This window comes from Acartia tonsa, chromosome 7, assembly GCF_053477335.1.
Source record: "Acartia tonsa isolate MP-2025a chromosome 7, ASM5347733v1, whole genome shotgun sequence".
In the NCBI taxonomy this organism is placed as follows: domain Eukaryota; kingdom Metazoa; phylum Arthropoda; class Copepoda; order Calanoida; family Acartiidae; genus Acartia; species Acartia tonsa.
This window is the reverse complement of record NC_137266.1, coordinates 30,972,158-30,991,523: the sequence shown is the minus strand read 5'-3', so window position 1 is coordinate 30,991,523 and position 19,366 is coordinate 30,972,158. Positions and strand designations below refer to the sequence as shown.

General features: G+C 30.8%; 1 protein-coding gene across 1 annotated transcript; it reads right to left on the bottom strand.

Annotated features, from left to right (window-relative positions):
• Positions 1 to 83: 83 nt before the first annotated feature.
• Positions 84 to 18,564, bottom strand: LOC145325267 (uncharacterized). Its single transcript, XM_080168208.1, has 20 exons — positions 17,599 to 18,564; positions 16,925 to 17,094; positions 16,381 to 16,507; positions 15,652 to 15,758; positions 12,532 to 12,651; positions 7,781 to 7,851; positions 7,388 to 7,501; positions 6,827 to 6,913; positions 6,269 to 6,337; positions 5,902 to 5,953; positions 5,429 to 5,493; positions 4,836 to 4,922; positions 4,212 to 4,264; positions 3,730 to 3,855; positions 3,468 to 3,521; positions 2,994 to 3,095; positions 2,632 to 2,707; positions 2,228 to 2,307; positions 1,421 to 1,544; positions 84 to 737 (listed from the first exon to the last, which is right to left on the bottom strand). Exons 3-20 carry the CDS (start codon positions 16,491 to 16,493, stop codon positions 609 to 611), a joined length of 1,629 nt encoding a protein of 542 aa, XP_080024334.1. The 5' UTR covers positions 16,494 to 16,507; positions 16,925 to 17,094; positions 17,599 to 18,564; the 3' UTR covers positions 84 to 608.
• Between the last annotated feature and the right edge of the window lie 802 nt (positions 18,565 to 19,366).

Here is a 19,366-nt window from a genome sequence, read left to right as displayed (position 1 = left end):
GGTTCACCCGTTTGCAAGATTTTTCGGTACAGACAAACAACCTTTTACTTTTACACGAGGATGATGTTTAGAAATTAAAAAAATAACAATTCTAAGAATTTTATTTGGTGGCAAGACAGTTGAAAGGAATAATCGAGGGCTTGTCAGCTGCGCGGCTGCCGTACCTTGGAATAAATCATTCTTTGGAGTAACATAAGGTCGAATGGCACTCATAAAATACGTGAAATATTTTCTGTAAATACCTATGTACAATTTACATTATAAAATACATATCAAATTAAGATTGTCTATTATCTAGGTGGCTAAATTTTAATCAACGAAGGAAATAAAATAAATAAATGAGATAAATACATTGTTAATTGTGTGGCTTTGGGAATTGATTATAGCTGACAATAATTTGTTACTGAAAATTTTAAATTTAATTTCAATAGGTATGTACAATATAAAAATGTTAAATTTCGTTGTAATAAAAAATACATACTTATAAATATGGCAAGCTCTAATTACGAGATTTTAAATCTCATCATTTTTATTTAGCATGGACCTGCAGCCGCTAGCTGACCGTTAAAAATAGGCGGCTTCAGAGTCATAGCTTTATTTTGTAAAGATTAAATCATATGATATGTAACTATGGGGGGAAGCTTCATTTTGGTGAAGCTTTTTCTTAATCTGTTTGTAGTTCTGTGGAGAAAAGGTTGTAGTTCCTCTTGCTCTAAATCTGCAGGTGCACTGTGAACCTGAAAATGATTCTATTTAGTATTATTCAACGTAGAAGTTTTGCAACAAATTTATTTACAATTTTGTTTAGATTTATGCATTAATATTCTGCTTAGTAAGTTCTGATACTCTACAAGTGTAGATGTTTGTTTGCTTCCGTTTCAGAGCTTCGCTTTTATTGATGTTGTCATCGTTGTTAAGTACCTAACATTTTCGATTAATAAACTTAAATACATAAATTAGTCAATTTTGAATAATAGCTGAACTGATCGATTAGAGTATAATTTGCAGGAAAACGTTATCCATCCCAGTGTAGTTAGGATATTTAATCCAATAATTTTTAATGTAAAACTTTAAAATATGCAGTTAGACCTAACATAGCATTTGATATTATATTGAGAATAATATTATCGTATTTTAAATATACATAAATATCAAAACAAATAGGTATTCAGAATACAATTTTAATTATTAACTGTTAAGTTTATCTTCCAGGCAAATTTATATAATCCCCTTTATATCCATCTCTCATTAGTGGTTAATTTCTAGAAAACAAAATTTCAAGGTGACCGAACGCTATTGAAAACCATTGGCAAAACTAAAAGAAGGGACTTAGGGTCTATCTCTCACACCGGCTCCCATCAGAATGGCGAACGTGACAGCGAGAAAAATCGGTCACCTTGATAGGATCCCACTGTATTACCTGGTCCGAGCCATGTTCTGGAGTCTGAATGTTGACATTGACAGCCAGGTTGCTACCCAGCCTCCTTCCTCCACCCACTCCTGCATTTACTTGCTGGTTCACATCAACTAACTCATGATCTTTCCTAAAATTAATATGATTTATAAATAATATTTTTACAAGATTTATTTATATAAAAAAAAACTTAGATATATACTAAAGGATGCGAGCATAACTCCTCACTCCCCTTTATTTTTAACAAATTGGAAATAAAAAAAGGAAAAGCAGTTTAATTCTTAATTCATAGCCACTCTGGGAGTTTTATTTCAGCGGTTTCTTATCCCTACTCCCCTACCCTGTACGCTTAGATGCACAATATGTGGCGTTATCATCTTAGAAATTTTTTTTCAATTTTGAAAATTTGAGTACCCCCCCCCCCCCCCCCCCCCCAACAACGACGAACAACTATTTTAGATTAGGTTAGGTTTTAGGCTTGGGAGCCGAGCGCTGCGGCTAGTCAGGCAAGGGGGCCAGAGTTCATAGTTCGCTGTTCGGGGGAAGGGGGGGGGGGGGGTTTGGTGTACTCAAATTTTCAAAATTGAAAAAAATATTCTAAGAGGATAATACCCAATATGTTTAAAAAGACTGTGACATATAGACCGACTGGACTTGAAATTAAACTTCTACAACTTTCAGCCAATAGAATATTAAAATCATGAATTTTCGCACACAAACTTTTATTGGTCTTAGGAACAATTCAAATGGTAATAAATTATAATATTGTTGGAAAAGACAAAAATAAGTTAAAACTGATCTAAAAATACTTACTTGAAGCATGAGTCAGTTTTAGAACCCCAATCTTTCTCACACTTTTTGCAAACTTTCTTACATCCAGTACTGTTCACAGCCTACAAAAATATATTTTAAACAAGGATATTAATTTTCAATGGTAGTATAAATTTGGGTATATCCCTCCAATCAATCAGTTAAGCAAACAACGCTACAACTAATTACCACTCCCCATTGAACCATACGTAATATAAATACAATTGAACCCTTTTGGCAGACTAAATAAAACCTGTTGTTACCTTAGAACAACAAGCATATATATAGCGTAGAACATCCATTAGAACATCTGTGAACAACTATGTAGAACCTGTTAATATCTTAGAACAACAAGCATATCTATCGCGTAGAACATCTGTAAACAACTATGTAGAACCTATATTTACCTTAGAACAACAAGCATATCGAGTAGAACAACCATTAGAGCCCCTGTGGCCAACTACGGCTCCACAACAGCCATGCCTAAACAAAAATTGGTAAAGATTAACAATTATAATGCGTTTCTTTTAGCATTAGATCAAGGTTGCCAACATAAATAAATAGCGGAGCACAAAAAAACATAGATTGAAACACGAAAAAGTTATCAAATGTTAAAAGGCCAATTACGTTACCCTGTGGGGCAATCACCTAACCCAATATAACCTAAAATAACCTATAAAAAGCCATTTTAAAAATACGACGAACCGCCCCTTATGGGGTGATGTTTGGAAAGGGACTATTCCCAAAATATGATTTCTAAATTTTGTACCTGAGTTGGCATCCCTCTGCCTGCAGCTCCCAGTCAGCCTTACAGCAGGCCCACTTCTTCTGGCACCCAGCTTTACCCTCCCTTCTTCTGCAGCAGGTAAATCTGTAATAAAGATTATTAAGTTGATTATCATATCTTTCGTAAGTAGTTAGAAGCTTTTTATCGTGCCTATTAAAAATGACGTCATATTGTCCATTGGTCAGTTAAAGAAATGTATACTGGCATGCCATTGGTAATTTAATCTGTGTATTAGCCTTCCATGGACATTTGTATTGTATGACGTCATTTTTATATAGGCACTATAAAGAGCTTCAATTATTTATGTTAATAGTCTCTAAATTATACTGCCATTAAGGTGAAAAATCTGTGTATTTTGTGTGGATAGATGTGTCCACTCCACAACCCCTGAGAAAATAGATTGATTTCACATGTAATAATTTTCAGCTATACAAATTGTGATTAACAAATGATTACCTTGGTTTTCTGAGTGTTCCACAACAAAAGGTTGAATACCAACTTTTCTTCAATCTAAATTCAGAAAAAAATATCACTTTTTAAGCTATCTTATTATAAGGTTAGGTAAGGTATCTTATTATACTACAAGAACAAATAAAGCAATGGCCTCAACTTTTTAAATAATCTTTCTACTATATAATAAGGGTTTTACTTTTAAGCTATTTCACCACTCATACAAAAATATTTTTAAGTTTTTTAGACACATAAAATGAAAATTTACCTGCCATCGTGTTCAATAACATAATTATTAGAAGGATGAAATTTCTCATTTTTTCCTGGATGAAAATTTTCAATTTGTCCCGGATGTAGCAGGGTTGGTTCCATGTGACAGTATGGCGTCAGCAATCTGTAACGAGGATAATTTAACAAAAGGTTCTGGATTACTTCGTCGACATATTACAATTATAAAGGTTTATATGTTAGGAATTCAAAGGGATTAAACAATGTACATTAATAAAAATTCCCAATGAGGATAAACAAAATTACCCATTCTATAAATTAAAATTATTCTTTGAAAACTTTAGACAATATGAGTTGGAACCAAACAATTAATATTCTTTGAAGTATCAAAAGTTTTGATCTAACAAATAATTTTTTGGGTGCCAGCTTAACGTATTTTTGAGAGGGGACCAAATCATTGAATAGCTTTAAAACAATCTTATTTTTTTATATTAAATGTTTAGTTGAATTATATATCCTTGCCTAGCATCTCCTTTTGCTGAACAATTTACACATCTCTTTGTTTTAAACACAACCTAAAATAAAAATGATTTTATAACCTAATGTTTATTGGAATAATTGATATATAATACGTGGATATTGTGACAGGGAAAATTTTTCGTCAATTTTGGATGCTAATATAATCGTCAGCTATTGGTCAATGGTCAGAGTAGGATATTAGGATTAGCCAGCTGAGCTGGAAGAATCATTTTATTAGGGTAAGTAAAAATCTTGTGCAATATTCAAGTAATTCTATGTTGATCATTGAAATTGAAAAAAGCTAAATTTTGATTGGCATCATGAGGAGAGATATGTATAAAAGTAAGGAAGCAAACCACAATTGAATTCTGTACATTATGAAGTATTTTATATTTTAGTTTAAATTTTTTTTTGGGGGGGAATATTTTCTAGGGGTGATTTCTCTTTGGAGGGTGGTGGTACCCTCCCCCAAATTGTTATAAACTTTCCTAGGACCTAGGACCTTGTAGAGGAGAACCGGATCGGTTCACAAGTTAGCGAGATTTTTCGGTACAAACATACACAGAAACAGAAAAAATAATTCTGTTACTATATTATAAGGATGGATGTTCATCCATTTTTGTTTACCTGAACAGGATTGCCGAGTTCAGCTAATTTCTCTCCAAGTAATTCTCGCACCTCAAGATCTGTCTTTATGTTGTACGTTTTTCTTGTCTAAAAGCAAATAAAAATTTGAATAAAAACAAAAATACATTTTTGTCATGTTTTGTAAGAAAATCACAAAATATGCCATATTAATTAGATGGCTCATAAATAAATAATCCCAAATTCAATAAAACCGTCTATAAACAAGAAATTTATATTTAAAACCTTTAGGTTACTAAGACTGAGTTGAGTAAGGACGTATGGACAAACCTCAGTAATAAAATAGGCCTATATGTCACATGGGGAGGGATTCAAACATAATTTGGTGCCTAATTTAACAAGAATCTAGTATAGTATTTTTAAAATGTTTATTGATTAAGCCTTTCCATTTGGCGAGTGGATGGTGTCTACACACCCTAAAATTATATTAGAAAGAACTGACTCCCCCTTTTTTACTCCCTAAAGGTTTCACAACCCCCTGGCGAATTACTGTGAACGCCACTTTCCCCTTTCTTAAACAAAGATATATCCTAAGAATCATAGAACAGGCTAAAAAGTTATAGAATTGTTACCACCTCTTCACAGACAAAATTTTCTCGTTGCTTGGCACTCAATGTTGGATCTTCATAAAATCTGTAGCCTGTAAATAAATAAGTTTTATGTATGTATAAATGCCTGTGTTACTTTAAATATGATTGTATTTTTGGCAGAGATTTATATATTTTGACAAAAAAACATCCATCTATATTACTGCTGGTTCTTTAAATTTCATTATTTGTTCATTGACGTCAGTAAGAATAACATGGAGGACAATAACAGCCATGAAAGAATTGCCTAATCTTTATTAAACTTGGCATTCAAAATTCATATTGAAATTTCCGACAGAAATTGAAAAAAAGCAAAGGTTTAAAGTCACACACTTCTTGGTCAAATTTCCCCCAAACTTTGATTTTAGTTATAAAATTTTCCCAAAATAATCAAAAACCTTACAACGACATATAAAAAGCTTCCCCTTTAAGGAAAACCAAATGTAAGGAAATATATTTACCTGTGTATAAAATTTGATGATCTGTAAATTGTGCCGCCGCTTTTAATGCCCCCTAAAAAAAAGTAAATCTCAATGATTTTTGCAATGGACCTAATGATATAAAAGTTCTAAGGCCAGCTCATGAGTTCAGGTTTACTAAGTCTTACATAATCATTTATGTCTAATAAATTTTATATGATTTGGCTAAATATCAAAACAAATTAAATTTTTAAAGTAATATTTTTACAAAAAAATTCTAATTGGGTGAAACTTATAATTTGCAGACAAAGGTTGTTAAATTAAATAGTGGGTTGTATCAGCTGTTACATTAACTAGTTCTGGGTATTTGGGAGTAGATAACGGACAATACGGGTATAACATTTGTTACCTGACAATCATGATCTGGATTTAAACTCTGTTTTGCAACTATTATCACATTCTTCCAGATCTTCTCTTCCTAAATTAAGTTCATACAAGGTCAACTTTGAAAGCATAGATTTTCTACCTTTCAGGTGTGTCGTTCAATTTATAATTGTAAATCCTCGTTTTTTTAATAACAAATAAGAGTATTTACACTATAAAATATTTTCTATTTTTCTATTCTTGTATCAAATTTAATGAGCTTTGCATTCATGGATATAATTTTCATGAATCCTATGATGAAAAAAGATATTAAATAATAGACAAATGAAGTTTCAAAACATTCTTAACAAAAATATATAATCTTAAGCTATATGTTAAGCTATCGAACATTTTCCAGAAGTCAAAAATACAATTTTTTTACTAATCGATAGAAGGACTCAAATGAACAGTTTAGGATATTACAATGATTCACTTTAGTAAACTGCTTGGGATTAATTTTAGTTTCTAACCCTTCTCTATAACCATCTTTTAAAACTTCAATTAGTCCTTGAAACAGTAGAATAAGATATTTTTAACATCATACCTTAAACATGTCAATTAGCCTAGCTTGACCGCATAGCAGAGCGTCTTTTCGAACATTTGGCAAGATATTCCAGATCACGGCTTTAACCTGATACAAAAGAGATGGTTATATAAAAAGGATCTGTGTCTGTCTGTCTTTGTGTGTGTACCGAAGACCGATATGTTTCTCCTTTACAGTGTAGAATATAGGTCCTCGGAATGTGTATAGCTATTTTGGTGAAGAAAAATCGCCCATAGAATAAAATGCCCCTCAAAAAAACAGATTTTTGACTTTCTCATTTAAAACTAAATTGAAAATATGGTAAACACGTCAAAGATAGGGCATCGCATAGTTAAACCTCATCATATGAATATGACAAGTTTTCATCACAAAACAATTTCTATACAGCTAAGCTGCACTAACTTAATCAGACTATACATACGTAGATGTTTCCTTTTATCAAATTTTAAGAACTTATAAAGCATATATAAAATTCCAATCTTTCAGTAGTTTGATATGATCACTAATTTGCAAAACATACTATTTATGTTAGGGGTTTAAAATCATGCCTTTCTTACTTACTTTGGTAATATTGTGTCTATCAATGAATTTGAGAATATTCTTGAATGTTTCTTGATCTTCAACTTCAGCATCATCCCAGCCCACAGCATCAACCCACACTGGTTCGTCATCATTCTTAATTACAACATCCATAAAAGCAAAGCTCATAAATAAGACAATATGACAAATGAACGTTAACACTTTTAGATTGTCAAAAGATAATAAAGCAGGATATCATTTTAAAAATTTTTAGCTAAATTTTAAAGCTAAACTGTAAAGAAATTTGTTGCAAAATTGAGCTATATCAAAATTAGGTTTAAAAATCCCCCCCCCCCCCCTAAGAATTGAGGAGGAGTGGGGGGAATTAGATTTGCCTTCATTGTCCTATTCTTATATCCCTGTAATTATGCTGACCTGTAAACTTCGATGTATTTCAAAATATTGTGTCACTCTCTCACTCCCTGACCCAGATTTGGTTTTAGATCCTGAAATTAAAAAAAAGAAATAAGACAATTAGACATAAAATAAATTAGATATTATATTCATGTTATCCATGAAAAATTCTATTCAATGGTATACAGTCGACATAAACCATGTGAATTCGAAGTAGAGAGTACTGTACTCAATATAATCTACTTCGCTTCTTATTCTTTTTCTCTTTCCAAATTTCTCAACTGGTTTGTAAGTTGTATTTTTTTATATGTATTTACTTATATTTTTATTTAAGAACCTTCGAGTGTATTTGACAAAACGCTAAGAATTATTTTAATTATCTAGTATTTATAATGCTTTGTTGGGAACTAATGAAAGTAATCGTTTTAGTTAAATGCCTAAGTTTGCACTTTTTTGGAGGCTCTCTTTTTTAGAACTAAAGTAATTGATTGCAATTTATTATTGGCAATTTGTATTAGTAACAAGAGCGATTAAGTTCAATATAAGCATAAAAAAGATAAACATTAGAGCATGCATTTAATCAGATAGGTTTAAGGATATAAAAATAGATAGAGAAGGAGATGTTAAGATATGCCTTGCGAGTTAGGGATATAGTAAAGTAATGAAATAGCGAGATAGAACTACGAGTTACACAAAAAAATACAGAATTGACAATTGTAGTTTAGATTTGCTTCTATTAGAAGACACAAAAGGAAGTAAAAATTGTTGAAATCCAAAAGAAAGTATTGTAAAGCAACAAAGAACAACGCCTACACTAAAATGAGCAGGTACAATCCTAGAAATCAGCTAGTGGACCGCCTGTATCCCCCCCATTAAGATTAGTTTTCTTTTAAAAAGTTTAGAGCTCCTATTGATATATCTATCAAAATCAACATTCTTAAAAATTACTTTAGGCACATGTGTAAAATGTGCCTTAAAAGTAAAAAGTTATATCCATATGTATGTAAATTTTCAAAACATGGACTGGGTCACAAGCGTCGAAATATCGGTTAGAGAGAATTTGTCTGATTTCACAAAAGATTTAATAAATTAGAGGTATCTGTAATATTGACAGTAACACGAATAATTACATTTATAAGTAACACAGCTTTTTGTAATAAATCATAAATATAAAATCTAAACCTAAAACACAATTCAATGAATGAAAAAAGGAAATTACACAGTTTAAATATATAAGACTTGTAACCAAGCTTCGCTTCGACTAAAAAATATAAGCAAACCTTTAATTAGGATATTTTTAAATACAGAATATAATAAGATAAAGTATTTTTTCTAGGGTAGAATTCTCTTGGGAGAGTGGAGGTACCCTCCACCAAAACAATATACATTCTGGTACTTTTATAAAAAAACAAAGAATTTTATTTTGTATTTAGAAGGAGTATTTTAATGTTCATTTGCCTTTGTACTTTTTAAACTTGCATACATTCTCGGCCCATCATAAATCCGGGTATTGCAACATTTATAGAAAGAAAGACCAGAATATCTGTGTACATTGTTCATATATTTAGTTCTAAGAATTAAAATGGTTATAGGTTTATGACTAATAACAAATGAATGTAGAGTTTAGAATTTCAGTATGAGTTGAAATAATATAGCTAGTCTAAAAACTTTCTAAAAATGAATTGATTAGCTTCTTAAAAGAGGTATTATGCTACAGATATAGAATTGCTAAAATATGTCTGAAATGTCTTAATAAACAAAATTATAACAACATGTTCATAATAAATGCAGCAGTAAATATCTAAAATAAAAGCACATTTTAAAATTATGATTTTCTAAGAGAGCTAATTAGGTATGTATATTTAGCAAATTTTCAGAATCAGTCTCTAAATAAGGAAGATATAGTCATATTTTGCGATCAATACTTAAAGAGAGTAGTGAAGAACAGATAAACGTTTAAAATATCCCAATTCAACATTTAATTCGCTTTAAACTTCTATAATAAAATTTGAATGTCTAGTTGTTTGTATGTTTATTGGCCTAAAAAGCGCCACACCTAAAGTAAATACGTTTGATTTAGCCAATTATGCCATGTAAACATCATTCATTTGGTCAGTGTTACTCAGATTCATGTTTCAAGTGCAAGACTTGTTCTAAAAAGATTCACTTCCCTAATTTTCAAATTTTCTGAAAAATAATGCGCAATTTTCTAATTATAAATTAATGGTTTAAATCCGTTTAGCTTAAAGAAGAATTCCTGTCAAAAAATGGTGTATGTTGTCATGTATAAATAGACGACGTAATTATGATATGGACACTTTTTTTATATTGTATACTTTGACCATATTGCTTTTTAAAAGTTGTCATGGCTGACGTAATATTGACATATGGACAGTATATTAAACTATAACTATATTACCTTTTTTTTGACAGAGAATATTAGATTTTTTGTTCATTTTTTCAAGTATTGTACCTTGCTGTCCTTGTTTTTCTAAAAGTCAGGACAACCCACGTATACGTGTAATAATCATATAGTGGCGTAAACAGCAATTTTCCAGGTAGTTATAAGCCTAGAGGGGATAAAAAAGGATAATTAGCCCTTTCTAATTTCATGTCTTATGAGTTAAGGGTGTACCTACCCCTCTCTCGCTGTCAGTGTAAATAATATCATGTCCAAATAAATATGATATGGTAAGTTAGTTTTAATTATAATAATTTATCTTATTTCGCCTTTATTCCAGGGATCTAAAGGGATAAGATAATGGCCGATAAATTGATGTACATACCCAATGATGATACACAAAATTACCCCTTCTGTAGATAATAAACGTTTCAACACTCAACCTAATGAACTAACCAATCAATTCACTAAAATCCCCAAAATTTTTAAACCAACAAATATGAAAACGTTATCATGAAACTTTGGGGACCTGTTAACCTCTTTGTTGTTATTATATCAACATATATTTCAATAAAAAAGTTTTTTTCGACAATATACCATTTATGAGCGATTTTGCTTAATGCCATAAAACTGACACTTGTAATATAATTTTAAATATAAAAACCGGTAAGTCATTGTCGGCTAATAATCAACCAGTGCCACTTTTTTTCTAATGCGTTATAGTCTGCATTGAGCTCTAATCTATGTAAATGTTAACAATCTGTCCAATTTTAACAGGGAAACATCGCTTCAGATAGAATCATTACAAATATTGTTAAAACTAAAAAATAGAGGTTTTCTAAAAAAAGATTTTTAGATATATAAAATGTTTATTTTATGTAAGTTGGAATTGCAAATGACTGTGCTGAAATTTGAAACTTTAAAGTACATTATATATCTTCGCAAATTAGGGAGGGATTGAACATTGGACTTAAAATTATTCTGGTACCCAAAGTTTTAAACCATTCTCGCTAAGTCTTTGGGTACTTTTATTAAATCTTTATTATTGGTTGGTTAAAACTAACAATTTCCAAACTTTTCAACCATTCAGTTTAATCTAAACAAGGGGTAAGTTTGTTAATCATTAAAGAAAATTTACATCCATTCATCGTCTTTTGTCTTATACCTTAGAATCTCTGTCTCATTTAGAGAAAAATTGTCTGAATTTCATAATGCATGTATTTTTACATCAAAATTGTACCTTATACAAAAACAAACATGAAAAAATTCATAGGTAGCAAAGTTCTTTCTTTTACTTTTAATTACATACTTTATAAGATATTTTAGAATACTTTTAATACAGTTTGATAAAATAATCGCATTCTTCGAAGAGATTTTATAGAAAAAAGTAAGATATTGAGTAGATACTCCTTAGAAAAAATTCAGGGGTCATGTGAAGGAAATGAAGTTACGGGTTTCGTCATATTTTCACAGTAGCCTTTCTCCTATTTCTAGCCTCTGTGGGGGGCTCTAACACTGCGGGGCAATTATTAACATTTACCTAACCTAACAAAACCTAAAATAACCTTTCAAAAGCTACTGTGAAAATACGACGAACATGATCCAAAATTCCAATCTATCTCTGACAACAGCTGTATAAATAACACTTACACCTCAAAGACAGACAGACGTGTATTTTGTAATATAAAGAAGCTTTATACAAAAATGAAACATGTAATCAAAACATTTTTGTCATCTTTTATTGCAATAGTTTTTTTGCTTATTTGTCTAAATACAAATGTTTGTTTGTAATTGTTAAAATTCCAAAGTTTCTAATTTTGATTTTTTGCATTCCTCAAAGGCACACACGCAGTTTATTCTTTTTAAAATATTAAATTCGTTTTTATTAATTTCATGAATGTTTTATTAGTTTTCTTTTCGATAAAAATATATAGGTGCATAGCAGGGCATAGCCGCGCACAAGCCTCAAATTTAAACCCGCTTGTGTGCAAAAAAAATCCCGAACAGATGGATTGTCTGTTTAGGAACAGGTTGACACATCCAGCTGAATTTTAAAGTTATAATATGACGATTTCACTGATGCTAACAGGCGGCTGACGAGCGGCTTTCTAATGATATTCAGAGATTTACAGGGATAAGACAATGGACAATAAATTAATGTACATCCCAAATGATGATACACAAAATTACCCTTACTGTAGATTACAATCAAAGGTTGAAACGTTTGAACACATAATCTTATGAACCAACTAGTCAAAATTCAATAGAAGTATCCAAAGTTGCTAAGCCAACAAATAAGAAAACCAAATCATAAAACTTTGGGAACTAGTGTAATATACAGCCCATTGTCTTCTCCCTTCCTGAGTTATACCTGTATATTTTGCCACCGTAGAACTTTTGCCAGTTCCTGTTGACCCAACACAAATAATGCAGCTGCCAACATTCTCATCTTCAAATGGATTCTCTGGATGCAATGGCAGGTCTATTGTTCCTGAAAAAAAATATTTTTTATTATATCTTTTATTTACAAGGATAATATACAAACAAAGGATGTCCAGTTTTGTTTTTGTATAAATATGACAACTGTACTCACGGAACTGAAGGGATAAAACAATGGAAAATAAATTGACGTACAATATGATACACAAAATTTAATCACAATTATAAGTTTAAAGGTTTTGATACTGCTGGTTTGTACCGACAAGATTTGATAAAAGTAACCAGAATTCGTAAGCCTATGAATTAGAGAACATGTTTAAAAACCTTGGGTACAAGTATGATATTTACAGTCAAATTACCCCTCCCTCTCTGTTTTTTTTTCTTCATGAATTGTACTCAAAGTATTTTAAGCGACGAATGATAAAACTTTAGGAACCAGTACAAATAACAGTCCTTCTCTTCATACATGCCATTATATAAACCCTATAACTGCAAAAAGCTTTGCTACTATAGGACGTTATTGTCCTCGTTTGAATGTCTTTACAAAAATCTTTTCATTAAACTCTAAAATAGAGATTTTTACATGGTGTATAATGCAAAATATTTTTGGCAAATGAATTTGCTGAATGCATAGAAAAATCCTAAAACCTGCAAAATACTTTTAAAATAGCAAAAAAATTGCCTGATCATGAAATTAAAATCTGATATATCAAGATAAACATCAATACATTTTCTGGAGATTATTAAAATTTATTGATCAAATTAGGCTTAAAGTAAATCATCGAAACTTTATTTAATTTACAAACTAAAAATCTATCAGTAATTTAAAAAAATGTACAAGTGTTATGTAACTAAAAGACAGACAGGATAGAGTTTTTACGTTGCTTCAAATTTAGTTTTTAATAACTTCCCAGTGACAAAATATCAACAGACACTGATGTTTACAAGTGACTTTATTTCTTGACACTTTTTACATACTATGGGCAACATAATAACATGCGTCTTCTCTATAATTAATTTTGCCTAAATGTCGTGCGGCTACCAATGGCTTGTTATTTGTGAGCTTTATTTTTATGGATATCGTCAACCTTTTAATGAAATTTTAGCCCAAAAAATGAAAAAATCAGAGATCTAGTTGCAAAAAAGATAAAAACAACAGCCGCTCCGATTCAACATTTTTCATAAAATCTATAGCCGCTTTATAGCTGCCCTTTTTGCATAATTTGCAGACGCGTCACTTAAAATTTTAATAGTATCAAATATATTTGTTTAAAGTTTGTCACAAAAGTGTAAAATGAGTGCATATTGAGATGATTTGAGTTGGCATATCTCTTCACACAAACACAGCTAAGTATCACATATGTCAATAATTTAAATAACAAGGATGACAACATCTATAAAAGCAAAGCTCTAAAACGGTGAGACAAACCAACATTAACACATATAGAGTGTCAGAACTTAATAATCAAAGTATAAATGTATAAAAGTCGAAACAAAAATATTAGTAAATTTGTTGATAAACTGCCTAAAAATAGGATAATGTTTGAGGACATACTTATATTTTTAGAACTGACCCTAATTATAGAAAATCAGGATGAACTCCAATTTAGTTTCCGAAGTGTACCTAGCGTCCGCGTCCTATCTCGAAATTTGCTATTAGCTAAAAAAGCTTCAAACTTCCAAAAAAAAATTGAAATTTTAAACATTAAAATTTTGAATGTATAATGTATAAATCGCTTTGTTTTCACAAATTTCCGGAGTAGCTGAAAAAAGGGTCTGCAATCTGCTGTACACTTTAGGAAACTAGGGCTAGAATACGAAATCCATTTGGAGCTCATCAAAATCAGTGCTTTTAACAAGGATGCTATTATTCATATTGAGATGATTTGAGTCGGTATGTATCTTTACAAAAACACAGCTAAGTATAACATATGTCAAAAATTTAAATAACAAGGATGAAAAATTAATATCCATATGTGACGCAGCCAGTACAACATTAAATTATCTGAGATTTAACTTGTCACAAACACTTAAACAATTTGGGTTTAAAAAAAAGTATTTTCATGGTAAATTCCATGTTACACAAAAAAAACTTTCTCTTGCTTAGCAGCAGAGTAAATGCCATCGTTGTGGTCACAGAAAAGGACAGACTGACATATCCTAACTTTGGAGTAGGTACGCTTATACCAAGGATAACAACAGCCAGAGCAAACGCAGTCAATATGAAGTTACAAAAACATGTCATTTAAGTGATTCTATCATACACTGATAAAATGTATCTCCCAGCAGGCTAATATAACGATACCTCTTCCCCCTATGACTATACCCCATCCCCTCCCTTGACCATGGAGGAACGTATTGACCAATATCTGAGATCATTAGCAACCTAAATTGTTGCAAAAGTGCCTTTAAACAAGATTAATAAGATAAACTAAAAAAACTGATAAAATATATTTGAACTTTTTAATACAAATATTTCGAGCATTTTTAAAATTTGAATTAAAGTTAAGGCAAAGCATTGTATCTAGGCCGGATATTATGTCAATCAGATACAATGTTAAAATAAAAGGATGTTAAACTTTTAGAATATTTCCTCTAAATTTGATAAGAGCACTTTTTAACCCCTTTTTAAAAGTATCATTAACGAAGTGGGAAAGGAAGAAAAACTTGCCTGAAACCCTTACTAAAATATATCCTAAAAAACATTTATAGGCCTATGTTAAGCTTCCCTAAAATCGAGAACTTATTCTGTTTATTAGTTATTAAAATCTTAAGCTACAGCCAAAAAACCTTACTACTTTTTATAATAGGATTAAGTAAGATAAATACAGGGGAATGTTAAATTTTGCCTAATAATATGCTAAAATTTCAGGGGCCTACTTTTCATATTGAGCTATTTAAGTACTTTTAAAATTTCTTATAGATGGGCCAAAATATTAAACAATTCAGAAACAACAGAATTAACGTCCTCTCGTCAGGTTGCTTGGATGGAGCAGGAAAATCTGTCTGTCTGTCTGTCTATCTATGTACCTATCTATCTATATATGTATACCTGTCTGAGTATTATGAAAAATAACAGTAGAATGGTTATTTTGATCATGGTGATTGTTGATAACTTTCAACTCTGTAGATTCGTCACAAGGAGTAATACCACGTCCACTAAAAAAAGATAAGACAATCATAGAGTAGCTGCGAACTTTAAAATTATAGTTATGTTATTGGCGCAGCCGAAAACCTTAATATTTCTGATAATATATTAAAACTTTTTTTAAATAATCCTTTTCCTTAAAGTACCTAAAACCAGTAGGTATATTCCCTGAAGAGTAGAGTCCAATCGGTTCAGTGGTTACTGAGATCTTAAGCTTCAGACAGACAGACATACATCGTACAACTTTGTATTATAGATTGAATTTAAGGGTTTTTAGATTGTTTATTACACAAATATCACAATATAGTTTTATTCTATGAAATGATATTTTTGAAGAAAAAAAATTGTTAAAACCCGCCGTCTGCTAGAAATTAAGTTTATTGATACTTGTCTGCTATATTCAAAACTAACTCAGCGAGTTAGCGGCAATGATGAGCTAGTACCCAAAGTCAGTCAGAACCTGCTAAATTCTTGCACATTCCCTTGAAGCCAGTACCATAAGTCGATCCATTCCTCCCTGAATCCAACCCCACATTTTCAATTTATGAAAAAGGGTAAAAGGTTTTCTATGCTCGATAAGACACTTTGAGGGAATAGGCCCTATAAGCTTCTTCTGAATTACTCCTGGTATACCTGTTGCTACCAATCTTGAGTTTCTCAACATGTGCACTGATGGAAGAGCGCAGGGACCCGAACCTGATGAAGGGGTTCGTTGATGTGGACATCACTGTCGTTGTAGACATCATAGTCAAACAAGATGCTGAAAAAAATAATCAAATCAAATTTCTACTAGGTTGAAAAATAGCTTAAAACCATCCCATGACTTCAATCTGGAAATAAATAGCCTAAAACCACCACAGGACCAAAGTAGAGGTTACCTAAATTTTACTGAAATGTAAGGTTCTCTGAAAATAAGACACCATCTATGACTAACTTCATTGGTTTTAGAGAAACAGACAGATAGACGTACTTCGAATTACTTTTAAAGAAAGATTATACCCTACAAATATAAGTGATTTTTAAAAATCCACATCCCTATCATACCCATTACCCACTGATTACCTATTTTATCTCTAAATTACCCAGATAAACTAGCAAATTCTTGGCACTTTCAAGTTGAATCACAAGTTACACAAATATTACAATGATTAAAGCTTTATTTTCACTCATATCTTACCTTAGAGATTATGATGTTCATTTCAGATCAAAATAGTCACTTTTAATAAATTTGTAACAGTTTTTTGATAGCTTAAATTATCACTAGATTAGGTTATAATAGCATGTAGCAACAACTACTTGATATTTTTATATAATCCTTCTAGCTCTACACAGCTATATTTGTGTTAACTATAAAGATAGGTGTGTCATCCTTTCCGCTCTTAATATCAGCATAGCAATTTATAAGATACTTACGAAATAATAAAAGCATTTCCTTTTGCTATGGGCTTGTTAAAATAATTAATTATTTGATATCAAGGTATTATATTCGAACAACTCTTAGAATTTAAAGATGTTCCCCAAAAATTAAAATTTTTGTAATTGCGAATTTTGACTTTCTGATTTTGGAAGCAGCTTATAGTGCTATAAAAAATGACGTCAAACAATACAAATGGCCAATGATAGGCCAGTAAACATTTTAATTTAACAATAGTAAAATATATACTGGCCTAACATTGACGTCATTTTTGATAGGGACTATACGCTGCTTCCTGATTTTGGCGACTTATCAAACGTTTTGGGATACACTGCATACATTAGGATTAAATATTATTGGGCATTATGAGGCCTAGCTATCGAACTTATTTTTGGCTATTGTATAAAACGTTTTCTAAAGCGGAAATGATGTGACACCTATAAAGATGTGGTGTATGATTAATTGACTCAATTTATCTGGCAGTCCAAAATATTAAATTCATCTTAATCTTTGCACTCACAAGTCTTGAATCACTATTTCACTACTGACTTTTTTTTTGGTGGGTATAGTTTTTTTTTTCTGAAATAACAAAAATAAGTTTAAGCATAGATTATGAGATAACTAAATTTATTTAAATGAAGCAATTTATATCTAATGCGATGTGCGTAAGTCAATTGAATGTTCAAATGTAAATGATTTTTTAAAAAGTTTTTGATGAATTTTTCTGTTCTTAACGAAATGGTCATTTATCCTGAAAATCTTTAGCTATAGAGAAGCTACGCAACTTAAAATGTTGATTTGTCCATATAACATAAAAAGAGGTAAAATTTCAATTATAATTGTTTTGCAGAATCCTATAGTACCTGGACATAATAAACAAATAATCTAGAAAATAAATGTGTTTTACACCAACAAATCGAACAATACATTTGTAGAATTTCTTTGCTATCAAGAAAATATATTCATTGTAGGAGGTGTGTTATGTCAATTTAAATAATCTAAATTAACATACTGTATCGATTTAAATATAACAAGGATGAATACATCCGTAATCAGCAAAGCAAAATAAAATAGCAGCATTATTGACAGACTGTCAGACAGAACAATTTTTAAAATTGTTGCCCATTAAACAGACGAATCTTCAAAAAACCATTCAATCGCCTATCTTAAATAGCAGGTGGGAAATTCATGTTTTCCCGCAAGACAAACAAGTAATAATGATAGAGTAGCATCGCAACTAAAATGTAACTTATAAGGAAAAGAATGATAAATACACATTATGTCATTGTAGAGCAACTACTCTAAAACCTAAAACAACGAAAGACTATTTTTACCAACGTTTTCTTTATAATAACTGTTCTTTTTTCATCTAACCTGTTATTGCTGCGTTAGAAGCATATGAACTGATTGTAATGGGATTACTTCTAGTTATATATAATAGACTATAAAAGTTTTAAAGATTTTTAATCAATATAATAGATTTGAAATCTGCATAAAATTTTAAGGATTTTTTATAAAATTAGTTTTTTATATAATTCTTTATTTAAAGGCGCAAATACAAATTAAGTTAAATAATTTTGAGATCTGTGATTGGTGGATTGAAAACTATCTGCGCTCTGATTGGAGAAGCTTAAGTGACGTACATCATTCAACCAATTAGAGCGTAGGTAGTTTCCAATCCAGCTATCCTATTGGTCAAAATTTATTAACTTAAATCGTATTTGCGCCTTTAAATAAAGAATTATATAAAAAACGAATTTTATAAAAAATCCTTAAAATTTTATGCAGATTTCAAATCTATTATATTGATTAAAAATCTTTAAAACTTTTATAGTCTAATATATAACCCTTAAATTTCTTCTAAAGTTGAAATATATTTCGAACAACCTATACTCAAGAGTCAGGTCAAAGGATTGGTTTCAAGAAAATTTAAATATAACTATACCACAGTAACTTTTAAGTTTGATTACGACCGTAGTGTGATGTTACACTGACTGACTGACTTAGGGAACAAAACATAAAGGTACCCAAAAAGTTATGACGTACGAACCTAAAGGCCTATGACTCACAATGTACCTACCTATAAATGTTGAAATATTGCGTCATTATTATGTGTAGTGTACTATGCTCATATTTGCCCCTAGGCACCTTCTAGAAACTACTTTACATAGAGCAAGGAAAGATTAAATGAGTTCTTTAAAAAAA

Excerpts from the sequence above, each read along its gene's own strand:
- LOC145325267 (XM_080168208.1), bottom strand. The coding sequence starts at position 16,493 with ATGATGTCTACAACGACAGTGATGTCCACATCAACGAACCCCTTCATC. Across the intron at positions 12,652-15,651 it reads TTTTCATAATACTCAGACAG|GAACAATAGACCTGCCATTG; the intron begins GTATACATATAT and ends ATTTTTTTTCAG. Across the intron at positions 1,545-2,227 it reads AAAACTGACTCATGCTTCAA|GAAAGATCATGAGTTAGTTG; the intron begins GTAAGTATTTTT and ends TATTAATTTTAG.